Here is a 20,112-nt window from a genome sequence, read left to right as displayed (position 1 = left end):
ATTGAGTAAAATGCCATAATCTGCAGTATCAAAAGCAGCAGTTACAAACAGCAAAATTAAAAGGCTTGGTACTTTTGAATCTGCAGCCATGTTACAACCCAAAGACAGTTTCTGTGCTGTGAAAAGCTTGAAAAGCAGAATGACAAATCTCATACCACACATTCAAGTCTAAACAGGACTACAACTGAACAGCAACAGTGTTTTCGAGCACTTTAGATAGAGAGATGTTAGAAATATGATGGTAATTAGACAATACTGCAGGATCCAAATTAGGCTTTTTTAAAATTTTAGCTTTATAACAGTAAGCTTAAAAGAGAGATCTTTGCCAGAACTCAAACTAACTAATAGTGGCTAGAAGAGGAAAGACTGCTGTAAGTCAGAATGGTTGCTGTAAGTCAGAATGATTCAATTTGAGACACAATACGCAGTACATCTGCCTGAGAAAAGCAGAAGTCATGGAAGAGCACAATAACATGTGTTACAAAGATATCATAGTTTATACAAAAATGCAATGTGCACCTTGTATTTATGCAAAGCCTTCAAATGTGTCAGTAGTCTGTTTGTTACTTTGAATGCTTATATATTTGTTTTAAAATTTCTATATATACAGTTCTGTCCATAAATATTTGGACAGAGACAACTTTTTTCTAATTTTGGTTCTGTACATTACCACTATGAATTTTAAATGAAACAACTCAGATGCAGTTGAAGTGCAGACTTTCAGCTTTAATTCAGTGGGGTGAACAAAATGATTGCATAAAAATGTGAGGCAACTAAAGCATTTTTTTAACACAATCCCTTCATTTCAGGGGCTCAAAAGTAATTGGACAAATTAAATAACTGGAAATAAAATGTTCATTTCTAATACTTGGTTGAAAACCCTTTGCTGGCAATGACAGCCTGAAGTCTTGAACTCATGGACATCACTAGATGCTGGGTTTCCTCCTTTTTAATGCTCTGCTAGGACTTTACTGCAGCGGCTTTCGTTGCTGTTTGTTTGTGGGCCTTTCTGTCTGAAGTTTAGTCTTCAACAAGTGAAATGCATGCTCAATTGGGTTAAGATCAGGTGACTGACTTGGCCATTCAAGAATTTTCCACTTCTTTGCTTTAATAAACTCCTGGGTTGCTTTGGCTGTATGTTTTGGGTCATTGTCCATGTGTATCATGAAACACCGCCCAATCAATTTGACTGCATTTAGCTGGATTTGAGCAGACAGTATGTCTCTGATCACCTCAGAATTCATTCGGCTGCTTCTGTCCTGTGTCACATCATCAATAAACACTAGTGTCCCAGTGCCACTGGCAGCCATGCACGCCCAAGCCATCACACTGCCTCCACCGTGTTTTACAGATGATGTGGTATGCTTTGGATAATGAGCTGTTCCACGCCTTCTCCATACTTTTTTCTTGCCATCATTCTGGTAGAGGTTGATCTTGGTTTCATCTGTCCAAAGAATGTTTTTCCAGAACTGTGCTGGCTTTTTTAGATGTTCTTTAGCTAAGTCCAATCTAGCCTTTCTATTCTTGAGGCTTATGAGTGGCTTGCACCTTGCAGTGCACCCTCTGTAGTTACTTTCATGCAGTCTTCTCTTTATGGTAGACTTGGATATTGATACGCCTACCTCCTGGAGAGTGTTGTTCACTTGGTTGGCTGTTGTGAAGGGGTTTCTCTTCACCATGGAAATGATTCTGCGATCATCCACCACTGTTGTCTTCCGTGGACGTCCAGGTCTTTTTGTGTTGCTGAGTTCACCAGTGCTTCCTTTCTTTCTCAGGATGTACCAAACTGTAGATTTTGCCACTCGTAATATTGTAGCAATTTCTTGGATGGGTTTTTTCTGTTTTCGCAGCTTAAGGATGGCTTCTTTCACCTGCATGGAGAGCTCTTTTAACTGCATGTTGTCTGTTCACAGCAAAATCTTCCACATGCCAGCACCACACCTCAAATCAACTCCAGGCCTTTTATCTGCTTAATTGATAATGACATAACGACGGACTTGCCCACACCTGCCCATGAAATAGCCTTTGAGTCAATTGTCCAATTACTTTTGAGCCCCTGAAATGAAGGGATTGTGTTTAAAAAAAAAATGCTTTAGTTGCCTCACATTTTTATGCAATCATTTTGTTCACCCCACTGAATTAAAGCTGAAAGTCTGCACTTCAACTGCATCTGAGTTGTTTCATTTAAAATTCATTGTGGTAATGTACAGAACCAAAATTAGAAAAAAGTTGTCTCAGTCCAAATATTTATGGACCTAACTGTACAAATAAATGCCATACCTATTGAATTAACATTTAATGGAATTTGTAACATTTCATTGTACTACCTCAGAAACAGTATTTGTTTTCTGCAAAGTAAAGTCAAGCAAAATGACACCTTTTATTATTTTAGCCAATAAAAGGTGTCATTTTGCTTGACTTTTCACTACGTTCATGGTGGCTAACACGGTACAGCACCCTAGTACTACAGAAATATAAAAAAAATTGTTGACCGGAAATAAGCATCTTTTTATTGTTTGCAAAACTTTACTCTTTCTTACCTTTTACAAATGATTGCTGTACTTTTAAGTATTTCCATATGACTAAAATGTATATTACTATATATATTTGTTTTATAAATGTAAAAATTTTTGCATGCAGAATTGCAATTTATTTAAATACTTTTTTTTATCAAGTTGAATAATATACTGTATTGGGGATTGAAAATGGTATTGAATTAAAGTACTTATCTCAGTATCAAAGTTTGAAATTTTGGTATAATGATAGCCGTAATCCAGAGGTAAGTACAATAGGTAACTACTTGTTACTATTATTTTTATTTGAAAGTTCAGCATTTAAAAAAAGCTGCACTTTTTTTTGTTGTTTCAAAAGGATCTCTAACTGAAACAGTGTCTATTTGTTTACTTAATGTTTCTTTTTCCAGGTGATGTACTGCAGTAGTGATTGCCGACGGGCTGCTTTAGAACAATACCACCAGGTGCTGTGTCTTGGTCAGTCTCGAGAAGATCCAAAACACCCACTGAACAAATTAGAAGAGGCTTGGAGGTTAGTGGAGGACTAAAACACATAAATTATAGATGTATAGACAGAAGTACTGTATATTTGTCCGTAGGGGGACGTTTGCCTTTTTACAGAACCTCAATAAATAAATAAATAAGGAAATACATACATACATGGATTAATAAACAAATATACATACAGAGAATCGTCTAAACACACACCAGAATGACAAAAAAGGAAGAAAATTTAAATGAAAGAGAATTTTCTGACTTGGCTGTTACAGTCACAGTGAGACATTATGCGGGCATGTTGTGCTTGGTATAAAGAAGCCCCAGTAGTGTTTCTTGACAAACTTCTGCTGAATAATTCATTGCCTGAAAAGACCTCAGTGTTAGTTTGTCAGAAAGAGAATGTGCAATATTGTTGACAATGGCAACAAGCTTTGTTTATTTTTTCTTCTTTGCTACTACCTCTATGGGTTTCACAGTGCATCACATAACTGAGCCTGCCCTTTTAAATAGTTTGTTGATTTGGTAGGCATCTCTTGAAGTGAAATTACCGGTCCAGCACACAACAGCATAGAGAATTTCACTAACCATCACAGAGTTATAGAATATGAAAGATATTAATTACCACATCACAGGAGTGCAGTCTCTAAGGAAAAAGGTCCTGCCCTACCCTTTCTAATTTTATCCATTGTTCAGCTATAGCAAGGAAAGGAATACAAAATACATGGCACATTATACTCTCAAACCTACATAATCTATTAAGGAACAAAGTGTTTTATTAATATTTTTAAAAAATAGAGGTGCAGAAATTTATTAATTTCATGTCAAATCTTGAATATACAGCAAACAAAAAAGACTTACCTGTACCAAAACGTATGGAGAATATTAGTTACTGGCCAACCCGTGGCGTAGCATACGCCGCATAATTATGTATTGATGGGTGAACACTTCCTGAAAGACACAGTTGTCCAGATGGGGTTGGTTTTGAGGATACGACTGTAGGTGAATGAAAAGATGTAACTCTGGAGAGGGCAACATACAATACGGCGTTTTACATGCTGCATACAGCGATTCACATCCGCGACAAATATGATTCTTCTTAGATGGTGCTGTCGCGTCCACCCTCGCTCTCGAAGCATACACACTGCCTGGTCATGTGCCCGCTCGCAAGAGCAACTAACAGAGACCCGCCCACCAACTGTAAGACCATGGGATACCCCTCGCAAACTGTTCTACACACCGCATACAGTGATTCACATCTGCGACAAACAAACTGTTTTACACGCTGCATACAGCGATTCACATCCGTGACATGATTTTTCTTAAATGGTCCTGTCGCGTCCACCCTCGCACTCGGAAGCATACACACTGCCTGGTCATGTGCCCGGTCGCAAGAGCAACTGACAGAGACCCGCCCACCAACTTTAAGACCATGGGATACCCCTCGGAAACTGTTTTACATGCTGCATACAGCGATTCACATTTGCGACAAACAAACTGTTTTACACGCCACATACAGCGATTCACATCCGTGACAAACATGCCTCTTCTTAGATAGTCCTGCCGCGTCCACCCTCGTTCTCAAAGCATACACACTGCCTGGTCATGTGCCCGCTCGCAAAAGAAACTCACGGAGACCTGCCCACCAACTCTAAGACCATGGCGTGTAAAACAGTTTGCAATGGTGGACGCGGTCGTGCGTCATAACCGAAAAGAATACAGTGGAACCTTGGTTCACGACCATAATTCGTTCCAAAACTCTGGTCATAAACCGATTTGGTCGTGAACCAAAGCAATTTCTTCCATAGGATTGTATGTAAATACAATTAATCAGCTCCAGACTGTACGAACTGTATGTAAATATATATTTTAAGTTTTTAAGCACAAATATAGTTAATTAAACCATAGAATGCACAGCGTAATAGTAAACTAAATGTAAAAACATTGAATAACACTGAGAAAACCTTGGAACAACAGAGAAAACTAACACTGCAATAGTTTGCGCTGTAGCGCTACCAACCGCTGGCTACAAACACTTTTTTTTAATGAGTTTTAAGCACAGGGAAAAAAATGAACATTTGAAAAAATCCGTAATTTAATAAACCACCAAGAAAAGTAACATTGCAACAATGCACACTACGAACCGATCGCTGTAAACAGAAGTGAAAACAAAATCAAGCCCAGTGCATTCTTTAACTGCCTTCCTACCTTATGAATCCAGCCCCCTCTCTCTCGTGCTACCTGTGTGTGTGCGTCTGTCTCTCTCTCGCGCTGCCTGTGTGTGTGCGGGTCTCTCTCTCGGGCTGCCTGTGTGTGTGCGTCTGTCTCTCTCTGGCACTGCCTGTGTGTGTGCGCGTCTCTCTCTCTCGCGCTGCCTGTGTGTGTGCGCGGCTCTCTCTTGCACTGCCTGTGTGTGTGCCTCTGTCTCTCTCTGGTGCTGCCTGTGTGTGTGCGCGCACGGCTCTCTCTCGTGCTGCCTATGTGTGTGCCTCTGTCTCTCTCTGGCGCTGCCTGTGTGTGCGCTCTCTCTCTCGCGCTGCCTGTGTGTGTGCATCTGTCTCTCTCTGGCGCTGCCTGTGTGTGTGCCTCGGTCTCTCTCTGGCACTGCCTGTGTGTGTGCCTCTGTCTCTCTCTGGCGTTGCCTGTGTGTGTGCGTGGCTCTCTCTCGCACTGCCTGTGTGTGTGCGCCTCTGTCTCTCTCTGGCGCTGCCTGTGTGTGTGCGCGGCTCTCTCTCTCGGGCTGCCTGTGTGCCTCTGTCTCTCTCTGGCGCTGCCTGTGTGTGCGCGGCTCTCTCTCGCGCTGCCTCTGTGTGAACTGTGGTTTCACTGAGGTTGACTAATGAAAAGTCAACGTGGCTCAGAGGTGCATGTGGAGTCTAGCAGAGACGAACGTGAATGACGCCCGGTGTTGTGAGTTGCTGCGTCCGAGTTGGTGGGCGTAGCTCTGCGAGTTGTCGTCGTATCCAATGGTCTTAGAGTTGGTGAATGTGGCTGTCTTGCGTGCTTTCCATGGGTTGCTACTTGTCGGCGGCTTAGTGAATTATATACGGTGGGCGTGGCTGTCTTGCGTGCTTTCCATGGGTGGCTACTTGTCGGCGGTGCGTGCATTCCATGGGTGGCTACTTGTCGGCGGCTTAGTGAATTATATATATAGATGTTAATCACTGTGTATATTAATTGTAGATATAAGTGCTTTTTAGTAGAGAGCCCTCGACAGTCATGTTGTGTGATAGTGTCTTTGTAACATGAAGGTCCTAAGTTTACAATTAGTGGGCACTGTTTAGCTGCAATGCCTCAGAGTGAATTCCTGAGCAAATCCACTACATAAATTTCAAATTTATACCTTTTAAAAATAATTTTAATTGTCCCTACTGATTTTCTTTTTCTGATAGTTTTTAACTGCTGTTATTTAGTTTAAACCATTGTGCTGGTTGTTCCTCTTATTCCCTTCATGCCAGAAAACATCTTTTAGTGAAATTAAATACCTGTACTGCAGCTGTTCTAATCCCAGTTTACAGGCTTAATTCTCCACTCTCCAATGATAATTTTATCAAGTACTGGTTTGAGCTGTGATTGTAGCCATGTTTTCACCCCTGTGATTTTATGTAAATATTATGTTGAATTAAAATTTTCTTCAGTATACAATACATTATGGAAACTGCAGCTGTTGGTACATTTTAAGAACTATTGGTTCAAATCTGAGGAAATTGTGTCAGTCTTTAGTTAACAAGATATATTTTGCAATTTCAAGTTATACAATTTTATTTTCACTGTTTTATTCTGCAAGTTTCCAGCATGATGATTTCGTCACAGAGTGTTATGGGTACACAGCTGCCTTCCGTTCATGACATTTGCAACACTTACTACCTAGAAATATAATCATTATTATTAAAGACCTCAGCCATGCTTTACAGCTGCTTCTCTCACCCCTGCTTTCTGGCAAATGGTACAATCTTGTTGGTACTCACACTAATAGATTCAGGGATTGTTTCTTCCCAGAAGTTGTTAATGAACAGCCAGTCATAATATCAAATTTTGAAACATAACTAACTGTGTTCATACAGTATGTACAGTATATGTGTGTCTGTCTGTGTGTGTATGTATATATTTCAGTTTCACCTTATGAGAAGGATTAGGTGTCATAGTGGACTCTGCGCTATCAACTTCCGGACAGTGTTCAGAATCCATTAATAAGGCAAACAGAATATTAGGTTATATAGCACAATGTGTGGAGTACAAGTCCAAGGAGGTTATGCTCAAGCTTTATAATGCACTGGCTAACCCTCTTCTGGAGTACTGTATGCACTTTTGGTCTCCAGGCTACAAAAAGGACACAGCAACGCTAGAAAATGTTCAGAGGAGAGCGACTGGGCTAATTCTAGAGCTACAGGGATTGAATTATGAAGAAAGATTAAAAGAGCTGAACCTATACAGTTTAAGCAAAAGAAGATTAAAAGGTGACATTTAAGTGTTTAAAATCATGAAAGGAATTAGTACTGTGGATTGTTATTTTAAAATTAGTTCATCAAGAACATGGAGACACAGTTGGAAACTTGTTAAGGGTAAATTTTGCACTAACATTAGGAAATTTTTCTTTACACAGAGAACCATAGAATCTTGGAATATGCTACCAAGTAGTGTGGTAAACAGTAACACTTTAGGGAATTTCAGAACTAGACACAAGTGGATAAGACTGGCAAGCTTTGTTGGGCTGAATGGCCTGTTCTCGTCTAGATTGTTGTACTGTGAACAGTTTGCTTTAATGCATACTCCTAAGCTTGTTAGTGGTCTGTGCATTACTTTTCTGAAGAATTGCAGTTCTTTTCTTACTATCACATTGAAGTTTGAAATTTTGGTATTGAGACAACACTGTATCAAAGTAATAATTTTTTGTTTGTAGTTCTGTAGCACAGTCATTAGTACATCTACTTGACAGCTTCAGGGAGCAGGGTTTAATTCTCCTAGTTTGAACATTATTCTGTTTTTTTTTTTTCTTCTTTTTGTCCCCCCTAGATGCTGTAGTTTCAAGGTTGGTTTGTACTATAATTAAAGGGAAAAAATTAATCCCTTATTTTAAAGTTGCATGCATTTCACTGGATGTTCCATTCACTTTGCAAATCAATTTCTAGCAAAAATATCAAAATAGACAATGTCATTTTATATAATAATACTTAAATTGTAGTGTTAAGTGTTTACTTATTAACATTCACCCCTCCTTCCAATTTGATGTCTTAGCCTTTCCTTTATTTTGATTTAGTATCCGATGCAGAATCTCTAACTTTTGTGTATTTACCATTGGACTCCCTCTTACTCAAGGTGTCTGTCTCTTTTTAGAAACATGCATTATCCCCCAGAAACTGCCAGTATCATGCTTATGGCTAAGATGGTTGCCACTGTGAAACAGGTATTATCTCTAATTTTCATGAAGTATGTATTTATATGAGGCTTTCTTATTCTACTCATTATCTGCTAGTTCATTTTATTCTCTTAGGCTTTGTTCAGTGTTGTAATTAAACTTGTAGTGAAACATCATTTGTATTTCATGTAGTTTTGTACTCTTGTTAATTTCAGTTTTCAGGAAAATATATATTTTCAAAGCAAACTGAATACCACGTTTAATACCAATTTTGAATGAATAATGTCTAATAAATGTGAACAGTTTACAGAGTATTATAGTATGTTTTACTTCTGTTTAGATTCTGGAGCAGTGTTCAATGTAGAATTTATATGTCTCATTAAATGTGAAGAACTTTCCTTTACTGAATGTCTTAAATATTTGTAATATGTTAATTACTTGGTTGATTGGACTTTTTTTATAGAAACTTCATTATTAATATATACGAATGTACAGTTTATAGAAATATCAGATGAGACAGAAATAGGGATGGTTATCAGCTCCTAAAGCAAGCTGCTTCCTGAAGAGGAAGCAACCAATGGGCAAGTAGGCATTTGGTCCTTCACAAACTACACTGTCAGAAAGAGCTGAGAGAAGTTTTTCATTGTAAAGTACCTCCTAATACTTTCTTGGTACAAGTACAATTTAATAAAATCTCAGAGACTTTGTTTTACTGAAATCTTCACAATATTTTTTTTATGTTCACATAAAATGTGCTAAGTAGGTTTAATTATATTGTGTACCCTGTGGTAATCTGAAACCCAGAAACGCTGAGATTTTACTGTCATATTTTAATCAGGGAAACACAAAATAGCTGTGTTGCACTTAATTGTGTTTTTTGAGCAAAATGTTACTACATTTTCAGTAATGAAGGACAATCTTTAAGTTTGTGAAATATGAATGCCCCATATTGCTTTTTTCTCAGTTACTCCTCATCTTTATTGCTTTGCTTTTTTTTTATTAGCACTGTTCAGTCATTTACATAAAAGCACTAGGGTATATTAAGTACAAATGAAAAAGTAAGATGTATAGTAAATTAAATACAAATGTAAAAGTAAGTCTTGTTGTTAAATGGTGTGTGCGTCAAACTGATGTGTATGTGGCATCAAAGCCTAATCTCCGATAAAACGGATGAAGCAGACCAGAATTAATGTAGAATAACACCATTAACTGCTGAACATTGCAAAGGAAGGATTCGTTGGAATGGCTTTGTGAAGCTAAATATTATTTGCAGATAAATGTGTGTGTGTGGTTTCGGAAAACGGAACAATTACAATAACATTAAATAACTGTCACAAAAATAAAAGCCCACAGAATGCTAAAAACATGTAATGTCCAAAAAGATCAGCAGATGCCGGCAGAAATTAACAGAGCGCTATGACGTGCCATTGTTGACAAAGACCCTGAATAGAAGTTAGCACTGTACAGACCTGAACAAATCACTACTTAAACAGCCATTGCCAAGTCTGTTTTCTAGAAGCTCTTATATATTAATAAAGAAATAACATTTCTGAATGTACTTTATACAGTTTTAAACATTAAACTGTACTGAGAAGTCAAGCAAAATGGCAGCTTTTTTTGGCCAACTAAAAAGATTACAATATGCAAGCTTTTGAGGCAACTCGGGCCCCTTCTTCAGGCAAAGATGTAAGTTGTCATTTTGCTTGACTTCTCATAATGGCTAACACGGTACAACACATTACTTGCAGAAAAATTGTTATATTTCAAATAAAATCAACAAAGTGTATAAGCTACATCAAATGGACGCACACAAAGTCACCAAACAATCGAACAAATGTGGCAGACTCCTGGAAGTACAGTGTTTCTGCGTGCCAGGTATATAACTAAAACATGTGCATGCTCACGCATAACCTATGAGCGTGATAACGCAACTGACAGCATGCTCAGACTTTTGTACACTTGTTTAAATTAAAGTGACTACAGTCTTCTCCTGTGCTGTATTTTTACACTATATCATTAGTTGCCAGTTGTGTAACATTTGAAGAGTGAAAAGAATAAATGAAGTACAGATTTATGTTGAACGTGTTAGTGGTTCTATTTTATTTTATTTTATTTATTTTTTTAAAAAGTTAGGTATTTTTAAAAATGATATTCAGGAATAGTGGAAGGGGTTGGGGGGTGCACGCTTACATATTAAGTGTTATGGCAAAAGCTTATAGGCTGTAAACAGCATACAAAATGGCAATTAGCTTTGAATGGGCATACAGAGAAAAGTAAAAATTTGATAATGGGATGGAGAAGTCACATTGACTGCAGTGACAAGAAGATTCTGAGCTCTCTAAGTCATCAAAAATATTACTTAGGCATTTTAATACCTTGATGAACCCAGGGCAAAAGGGAAATAGAGCATTAACTAATTCAAAGCAATTATATTGAAGTATGCAAGTCTAAACTAGTACAAACCACCCAAGTGTCACTCAGTGCATTGCCACCCCCTTAGTGCTTAAAAGTCAGAGGACCAAGGAAAAGATTTCCATTTCTGGAAAGGAAAAAAAAGGGACTATGGGGTAACCTAATTATGTTTGGTAGTAAACCAATATAGAAAGCTAGTGTACACCCTGTAAAATGATTTGCAGTCAGTAAAGATCCTCCTCATTCCCAGCCATGTCAAAGCTGAATGCTTTTTATAGAGTATTTTTGTTTCCAAGGGTAGAAGGGATCTGATCTCAGGCCAGTATTGGATAGGATAAGAGAGAGAAGAATCAAAGTGCTGACAAAATTAAAATCGGGAAAATACTTTTTAATAACAGGTAATTATGAGCAAAAATTAAATATATGGGGGAGATCTGCAGAAAATTACCAAGAAAGAAAAACAGAATAGTTATTGGTATACAGTGATCCCTCGCTATATCGCGCTTTGCCTTTCGCGGCTTCACTCTATCGCGGATTTTATATGTAAGCATATTTAAATATATATCGCGGATTTTTTGCTGGTTCGCGGATTTCTGCGGACAGTGGGTCTTTTAATTTCTGGTACATGCTTCCTCAGTTGGTTTGCCCAGTTGATTTCATACAAGGGACGCTATTGGCAGATGGCTGAGAAGCTACCCAACTTACTTTTCTTTCTCTCTCTCTCTTGCGCTGACTATCTGTGATCCTGACGTAGGGGTGTGAGCAGGGGGCTGTTCGCACACCTAGACGATACGGACGCTCGTCTAAAAATGCTGAAAGATTATCTTCACATTGCTACCTTCTGTGTGCAGCTTTTAAGTATGCTGCCGGTGCTTCGCATACTTAAAAGCTCAAAGGGCACGTATTAATTTTTGACTTTGTTTTCTCTCTCTCTCTCTCTCTCTCTCTCCCTGCTCCTGACGGAGGGGGTGTGAGCTGCCGCCTTCAACAGCTTTGTACCGGCTGTGCTTCGCATACTTAAAGCCAAACAGCCCTATTGATTTGTTTGCTTTACTCTCTGTTTCCTTTGAAGAGGAAGATATGTTTGCATTCTTTTAATTGTGAGACAGAACTGTCATCTCTGTCTTGTCATTGAGCACAGTTTAAACTTTTGAAAAAGAGACAAATGTTTGTTTGCAGTGTTTGAATAACGTTCCTGTCTCTCTACAACCTCCTGTGTTTCTGCGCAAATCTGTGACCCAAGCATGACAATATAAAAATAACCATATAAACATATGGTTTCTATTTCGCGGGTGGCTCTGGAACGCAACCCCCGCGATGGAGGAGGGATTACTATATAAGTAATTTTTGCAGTATGTATGTATAGTAGTGATCAAGCCTAATTTTCTTCAATTTAATGCCAAGAGATTCAGCAGCTTTTGTAAATACTACATTTTTGAGAGATATACAAATTAGTTAAAACAGCTTGGAATAGAGGTGTTAATCATTTCAATAAACTTCCTACCAATCCCCATTAAACTTCCAATCTGGCAGAAAAATCCACAGTTCATTTGTTCACATGTATTTTCCACATCACATGAGAGACAAGCAGTTGGACAGGGTAAAGTTGGGGCTACATCAATAATCCTCTTTAATAAAATCCCTGTGTGCGTCCAGGTGTCCGTGTGTGTGTGTGTCTTCTGATGAAGTGCACATGCGCGGGACACGGTGCGATGCGCGATATTACTGTCAGAGAAAGTTAGAGGCATTTTACGGAAATACAAACCAGTATTACTGCGAGAGGAAATTAAAGGTACACAATACAGTGATGCATATTACAGCCACATACAAGCCAGTATTACTGTCAGAGGAGATTAAATGCATATTACCGATGCGCACGCCTGTATTACCGCCAGAGAAAATTAAAGGTATATTACGGACGTACAAGCCAGCGGATGTACAAGCCAGCAGACGTACAAGACAGTATTACTGTCACAGAAAATTAAAGACACACAATACACGGCGGCAGCCCACGAAGAACGGTCAGCTCAGCAAGTAAACATCAACAAAAGAAAGGCTGAAAGAAAAATACGACCAACAAAAAGAATGAGGTCAAAGTCCCTTGCCATTTAATATAGACTGTTCCTACTAATATTTATGCACTACTGTTCTAGCGCCCGTTATTGTAACAGGCTAAATGACTAGTATATAATAAAACACTAAGGTCTGTGTGTCTAGTCCCTCAGAGCAGTCTGATTGGTCAGTTTAGCTTTGGTATGATTGGTCAGTTTTGCTTAGGTGATGCGACGAAAGAGGAGGTGCGAGTGTGGGATGCATGAGTAGGAGTAAAGGTTCTGAGAGGGTCACCTGGAAAGTATTAAACCAGACAGGGCACAAGAAAGTAATGACAGAGTCTGAAAAGCAAGTTTTAAGGGTACAAGTGCAAGAAAATTAGCTCTCAGACACATGTGAATACAAAGGAAAGGTGCTCAAAGTGCACATAGGGCTAGAAATAGCAAATATTTTTAAATTATTCTGTCTTCAGCAGGTACCGTGGGTAGAACTTTTTAAAAGATGTAATAGGTCTTGGCTGTGGTATGGTGTGATTCAGTTGATTAGTTCCTTAAAGTCCCATATTTTTCCAGGATTTGAAGAGAATATGGAAATTTGAGTTAAAAGTAAGTCTATGGTTTATGGTACAACATACCTTTAGTCTCATTTTACCTTATCCAAATCCTTTGTTTAAATAATAAAAAAAAAAGGCAAAGGTTTGGGTATCCACCCCATATATTGTAAACACTGCTGAGTAGTCTCAAAAGACTGTGTCCAAAACGGGACCTACTGGGAAATCAAATTGCAGATTTTATAGGTTGTGGGAAAGAAGAGGAGGATCCAACAGGGAACAGGTGAAAGTGAATACAGTTGGAGGGTTTTGCCTGGAGACGAAGTGGAACCTGGTTGGAGTTTAGGTGGTCTTTCCTTCTGGCGATCTGCAGAGGAGGCAGAAAAGATATTATACACTTTGTCAACCCGCGACCAGGCGTGTGTGTGACACGTTTTAGAATTTACAGGTATATGCTAGAATTCATCTTGATTTGATTAACTGGTAATACATATTGTTTTGTTTGCATTAAAATTATTTTTCCTTACAATACTATTCAGGGGCGGCATGGTGGCGCAGTAGGTAGCGCTGCTGCCTCGCAGTTGGGAGATCTGGGGACCTGGGTTCGATTCCCGGGTCCTCCCTGCGTGGAGTTTGCATGTTCTCCCCGTGTCTGTGTGGGTTTCCTCCGGGCGCTCCGGTTTCCTCCCACATTCCAAAGACATGCAGGTTAGGTGGATTGGCGATTCTAAATTGGCCCTAGTGTGTGCTTGGTGTGTGGGTGTGTTTGTGTGTGTCCTGCGGTGGGTTGGCGCCCTGCCCGGGATTGTTTCCTGCCTTGTGCCCTGTGTTTGCTGGGATTGGCTCCAGCAGACCCCCGTGACCCTGTGTTCGGATTCAGCGGGTTGGAAAATGGATGGATGGATACTGTTCAGTCTATTTATGAAATGTGTAACACAGAAACAGTTTATTTTCAAAGTTTGCCAGACAGTTTTTGCAGAATTCCTTGTCAGTTAGTAAATTGTTATTTTTAAATAAAATAAAATAAAAAAAAAAAACATATATATATATATATATATATATATATATATATATATATGTATGTGTATATATGTATGTATATATATGTATATATATATATATATATGTATGTATATATATATGTATATATATATATATGTATATGTATATATATATATGTATATATATACAGTGTATATTTTTTTTAAACAGAGATGTTTATGTTTTTCAGGCCCGAGACAAAGTGTTGTGGCAGAATCTTTTTTCTCAGTTCTGTAGTCGAACTGCCAATGAGGAAGAGGAAATTGCACACAAGCTACTTGGGGAAAAGTTTCAGGTAAGAAAATATGCCAAAAATTAAGAGAGGCTGTATTCTCAATAAAACTGAGCAGCTGTAGATCAGAATTAGTTTATCAACCATTATGATGCACTTGAAGAAATGAAAGAGGAAGTTTTCCACTATATCCTGTCAGTCAGTGTCATTTAAAATGTAATCTTGAAGGCATTCTAAGATGACTGTTTCTTCATGAGTGCATATTATTCCTTAAGTTGAAATATGACTGTATGTTAAAGTGAATGGCATTGTCATTCATATCCTCAGTATTCAGGTAGTTGTTAAGAAAACCACTCTGTTTCACTCATTTTATTTTTGTAATTCAATACATTTTTCAATATGTTGTTGCCCCTTATTGTTATTACCTTGGAACCTGGAGTGTTTCAAAAAGGAAATGATTATAGTAATTGCAACTTAGACTTTGATTCTTCACTTGTCATTTTAGGACAATTTTATGTTTAGCTATAAAAAAGTAGGGCCTAGGTATTGTATCAGTCACTATTGAATTCAGTAATGTAGAGGCTTGTTTGTAATATCCATCCATCCATCCATCCATCCATCCATCCATCCATCCATCCATTCTCTTCCGCTTATCTGAGGTCGGGTCGCGGGGGCAGCAGCTTGAGCAGAGATGCCCAGACTTCCCTCTCCCCGGCCACTTCTTCTAGCTCTTCCGGGAGAATCCCGAGACATTCCCAGGCCAGCCGGGAGACATAGTCCCTCCAGCGTGTCCTGGGTCTTCCTCGGGGCCTCCTCCCGGTTGGACGTGCCTGGAACACCTCACCAGGGAGGCGTCCAGGAGGCATCCTGATCAGATGCCCGAGCCACCTCATCTGACTCCTCTTGATGCGGAGGAGCAGTGGCTCTACTCTGAGCCCCTCCCAGATGACTGAGCTTCTCACCCTATCTTTAAGGGAGAGCCCAGACACCCTGCGGAGGAAACTCATTTCAGCCGCTTGTATTCGCAATCTCGTTCTTTCGGTCACTACCCATAGCTCATGACCATAGGTGAGGGTAGGAACATAGATCGACTGGTAAATTGAGAGCTTTGCCTTACGGCTCAGCTCCTTTTTCACCACGACAGACCGATGCAGAGCCCGCATCACTGCGGACGCCTCACCGATCCGCCTGTCGATCTCACGCTCCATTCTTCCCTCACTCGTGAACAAGACCCCGAGATACTTGAACTCCTCCACTTGGGGCTGGATCTCGTCACCAACCCTGAGAGGGCAGTCCAGCCTTTTCCGGCTGAGGACCATGGTCTCGGATTTGGAGGTGCTGATTCTCATCCCAGCCGCTTCACACTCGGCTGCGAACCGATCCAGAGAGAGCTGAAGATCACAGCCTGATGAAGCAAGCAGGACAACATCATCTGCAAAAAGCAGTGACCCAATCCTGACTCCACCAAACCGGAACCCCTCAACACCCTGGCTGCGCCTAGAAATTCTGTCCATAAAAGTTATGAACAGAATCGGTGACAAAGGGCAGCCCTGGCGGAGTCCAACTCTCACTGGAAACGGGTTCGACTTAGTGCCGGCAATGCGGACCAAGCTCTGACACCGGTTGTACAGGGACTGAACAGCCCTTATCAGGGGGTCCGGTACCCCATACTCCCGGAGCACCCCCCACAGGATTCCCCGAGGGACACGGTCGAACGCCTTTTCCAAGTCCACAAAACACATGTAGACTGGTTGGGCGAACTCCTATGCACCCTCCATGACTCTGCTAAGGGTGTAAAGCTGGTCCACTGTTCCGCGACCAGGACGAAAACCACACTGTTCCTCCTGAATCCGAGGTTCGACTATCCGACGGACCCTCCTCTGTAGAACCCCGGAATAGACTTTTCCAGGGAGGCTGAGGAGTGTGATCCCTCTGTAGTTGGAACACACCCTCCGGTCCCCTTTCTTAAAGAGGGGGACCACCACCCCGGTCTGCCAATCCAGAGGCACTGTCCCTGATGTCCATGCGATGTTGCAGAGACGTATCAACCAAGACAGTCCTACAACATCCAGAGCCTTGAGGAACTCTGGGCGTATCTCATCCACCCCCGGGGCCCTGCCACCGAGGAGTTTTCTGACCACCTCGGTGACCTCAGTCCCAGAGATGGGGGAGCCCACCTCCGAGTCCCCAGGCTCTGCTTCCTCATTGGAAGGCATGTTAGTGGGATTGAGGAGGTCTTCGAAGTACTCCCCCCACCGACCCACAAAGTCCCGAGTCGAGGTCAGCAGCGCACCATCCCCACCATATACAGTGTTGACACTGCACTGCTTCCCCCTCCTGAGACGCCGGACGGTGGACCAGAATCTCCTCGAAGCCGTCTGAAAGTCGTTCTCCATGGCCTCCCCAAACTCCTCCCATGCCCGAGTTTTTGCCTCAGCAACCACCGAAGCTGCATTCCGCTTGGCCTGCCGGTACCTATTAGCTGCCTCCAGAGTCCCACAGGACAAAAGGGACCGGTAGGACTCCTTCTTCAGCTTGACAGCATCCCTCACTGCCGGTGTCCACCAACGGGTTCGGGGATTGCCGCCACGACAGGCACCGACCACCTTACGGCCACAGCTCCGGTCAGCCGCCTCAACAATAGAGGCACGGAACATGGCCCATTCAGACTCAATGTCCCCCACCTCCGTTGGGACATGGTCGAAGTTCTGCCGGAGGTGGGAGTTGAAGCTACTTCTGACACGGAGCTCTGCCAGACGTTCCCAGCAGACCCTCACAACACGTTTGGGCCTACCAGGCCTGACCGGCATCCTCCCCCACCATCGGAGCCAACTCACCACCAGGTGGTGATCAGTTGACAGCTCCGCCCCTCTCTTCACCCGAGTGTCCAAGACATGTGGCCGCAAGTTCGACGACACAACCACAAAGTCGATCATCGAACTGAGGCCTAGGGTGTCCTGGTGCCAAGTGCACATATGAACACCCCTATGCTTGAACATGGTGTTTGTTATGGACAATCCGTGACGAGCACAGAAGTCCAATAACAAAACACCGCTCGGGTTTAGATTGGGGGGGCCATTCCTCCCAATCACACCCTTCCAGGTGTCACTGTCATTACCCACGTGAGCATTCAAGTCTCCCAGCAGTACAAGGGAGTCCCCATAAGGTATGCCGTCTAGCACCCCCTCCAGGGACTCCAAAAAGGGTGGGTACTCCAAACTGCTGTTCGGCGTATACGCACAAACAACAGTTAGGACCCGTCCCCCCACCCGAAGGCGGAGGGAGGCTACCCTCTCGTCCACCGGGGTAAACCCCAATGTGCAGGCTCCAAGTCGGGGGGCAATAAGTATGCCCACACCCGCTCGGCGCCTCTCACCGGGGGCAACTCCAGAGTGGTAGAGAGTCCAGCCCCTCTCAAGGAGATTGGTTCCAGAGTCCAAGCTGTGCGTCGAGGTGAGCCCGACTGTATCTAGCCGGAACCTCTCGACCTTGCGCACTAGCTCGGGCTCCTTCCCCTTCAGAGGGGTGACATTCCATGTCCCAAGAGCCAGCTTCTGTAGCCGAGGATTGGACCGCCAAGGTCCCCACCTTCGGCCACCACCCAACTCACACTGCACCCGACCTCCTTGGCCCCTCCCATAGGTGGTGAGCCCATGGGAAGTTGTTTGTAATATTTAGCAGTATTTTTCTGATTAATATCTTTAATAGTTGTTGTATATTGGTTATGTTCTGACATTGTTGCAGCAAACATTAGAATTTGAATGTATTGTGTGGCTTTTTTGTCAAATCAATTTGACTATTACTACTGTATACAGTCAGTACAAAACAGCATCACTTTAGTTTCTGTGCTACTGCTGTTGTTTTATGCTATGGTTGTCTTGTTAAATGAATAAACAAATCAGATTTTTAAAGATTTTATTTACTTGTACATTAAACATGTATTCTGAGATAGACAGGCTATTGGTCAATGTGGCTTTGTAAAACCTTTCCAATTAATAATAATAATTCTTTGCATTTATATAGCGCTTTTCTCAATACTCAAAGCGCTTAGCAATTGCAAGTTAAGGGCCTTGCTCAAGGGCCCAACGGAGCAGAGTCCCTTTTTTTGGCATTTTACGGGATTGGAACCGGCAGCCTTCTGATTGCCAGTGCAGATCCCTAGCCTCAGAGCCATTCTACCACTGAACAATCAAAATAAATTACTATTAATATTGGCATATAGGTCTTCTATACAAATAGATAAAAAAATAATCTATTGATGAAATAAAATCAGTCACTTATTTTTTTCAAAGCTAGCTGTTTTGCAGTCACTAAACACATGTGAGAAAAATAGAGTCCCGATAGTAAGCTCAAGCAAACAGAAGGGGCACATTCAAATTCCATACAAAGGGAAATCAAACTTGTACCCAAGCACAATGGATGTTTCCTACAGCTTCCTACACTGTTGTAAGTCGCTCTGGATAAGAGCGTCTGCTAAATGATGTAAATGTAAATGTAAGCTAGTGTCCTAGCTGCAAGTCAATTCTAGTTCTGTGCAGGTTGCAGCAACAACAGTCAAAACCACCCAAGCTAAAGCAAAGTCTTTTCTCTCCATAAACTGGGTCTTTGGTTTTTGTAGAAAATACTTACTAATTAAAGTTCAACAATGTTAATACAATGTCAGTTGTCAGACTAATGTTTAAACAAAATTGGTTACTGGTAAACATGAGCATTATTTCTTTTGTCTTCAAAAAAAAAAAAAAATCTTTGTATTGAAAGCCCATTTATCCTCTTTTACTTTTGGTATGTCGATTAATGTTCACACATTTTTGGCACTTCAGAATAGATATAGGCCCAGTTGGCTAAAGTTAATTTTAATTAATAAAGGTTTTTTAATTGAATTTTTAGAATATGTTGAAATTTTCATATTAATAGGCTATACAATCAACCTGAACTCAGTTAATAGTGCCTTACAAAAATAAATTGAATTATCAGAATCTGGAAAAAAGACATTTTTAGTTTTGATCACTATCATGATTTGATTTCAGAGATTATTTTGTAAAGTTCTGCTGAACGGCGAGATATGGTGATTCTTAAGTTGTAGGTTGAAATTAAGAAATAATTTAAAACATGATTATCAAGTTCCCATTTTTGTTGTTATATCTAAGCTTTAGTTGGTAAAAACCTGTATGACAGAAAAAATATATTTTTTATTTCCCAGTTAACATCTTTAGCTGCTGTTGACCATCCTTCTGGTTTGATTGTAGGGGCAACTCGGAGTCCTGAGGCAACTGTTTACTTCTGTTCTTTATGATGAACACCTCAGCAGGGTAAGTGATACTTGTCAGATTGGAATTCATGTGTGTGTTGTGTTTATTTTTTTTGCGTCTTTATTTTGCCTGGGCTGAGCACTGCCATCGTCAGCCAGAAATATCACAGTTGCAAAACAACAGTGGAGGAGTGCTACAGCTGTAACAACTGT

General features: G+C 40.9%; 1 protein-coding gene across 2 annotated transcripts in view; it reads left to right on the top strand.

Annotated features, from left to right (window-relative positions):
• The window catches only part of smyd5 (SMYD family member 5), a 97,496-nt gene that overhangs the window by 18,288 nt on the left and 59,096 nt on the right, over positions 1-20,112 (top strand). For both annotated transcript variants that reach the window (XM_051928483.1, XM_028801472.2), the window contains exons 4-7: positions 2,924-3,045; positions 8,343-8,412; positions 14,610-14,714; positions 19,898-19,960. In XM_051928483.1, coding sequence (XP_051784443.1) covers positions 2,924-3,045; positions 8,343-8,412; positions 14,610-14,714; positions 19,898-19,960 — 360 coding nt within the window. The remainder of the gene's footprint in view (positions 1-2,923; positions 3,046-8,342; positions 8,413-14,609; positions 14,715-19,897; positions 19,961-20,112) is intronic.

Source organism: Erpetoichthys calabaricus, chromosome 5, assembly GCF_900747795.2.
Source record: "Erpetoichthys calabaricus chromosome 5, fErpCal1.3, whole genome shotgun sequence".
NCBI lineage: Eukaryota > Metazoa > Chordata > Cladistia > Polypteriformes > Polypteridae > Erpetoichthys > Erpetoichthys calabaricus.
This window is presented reverse-complemented; position numbering and strand designations above follow the sequence as displayed.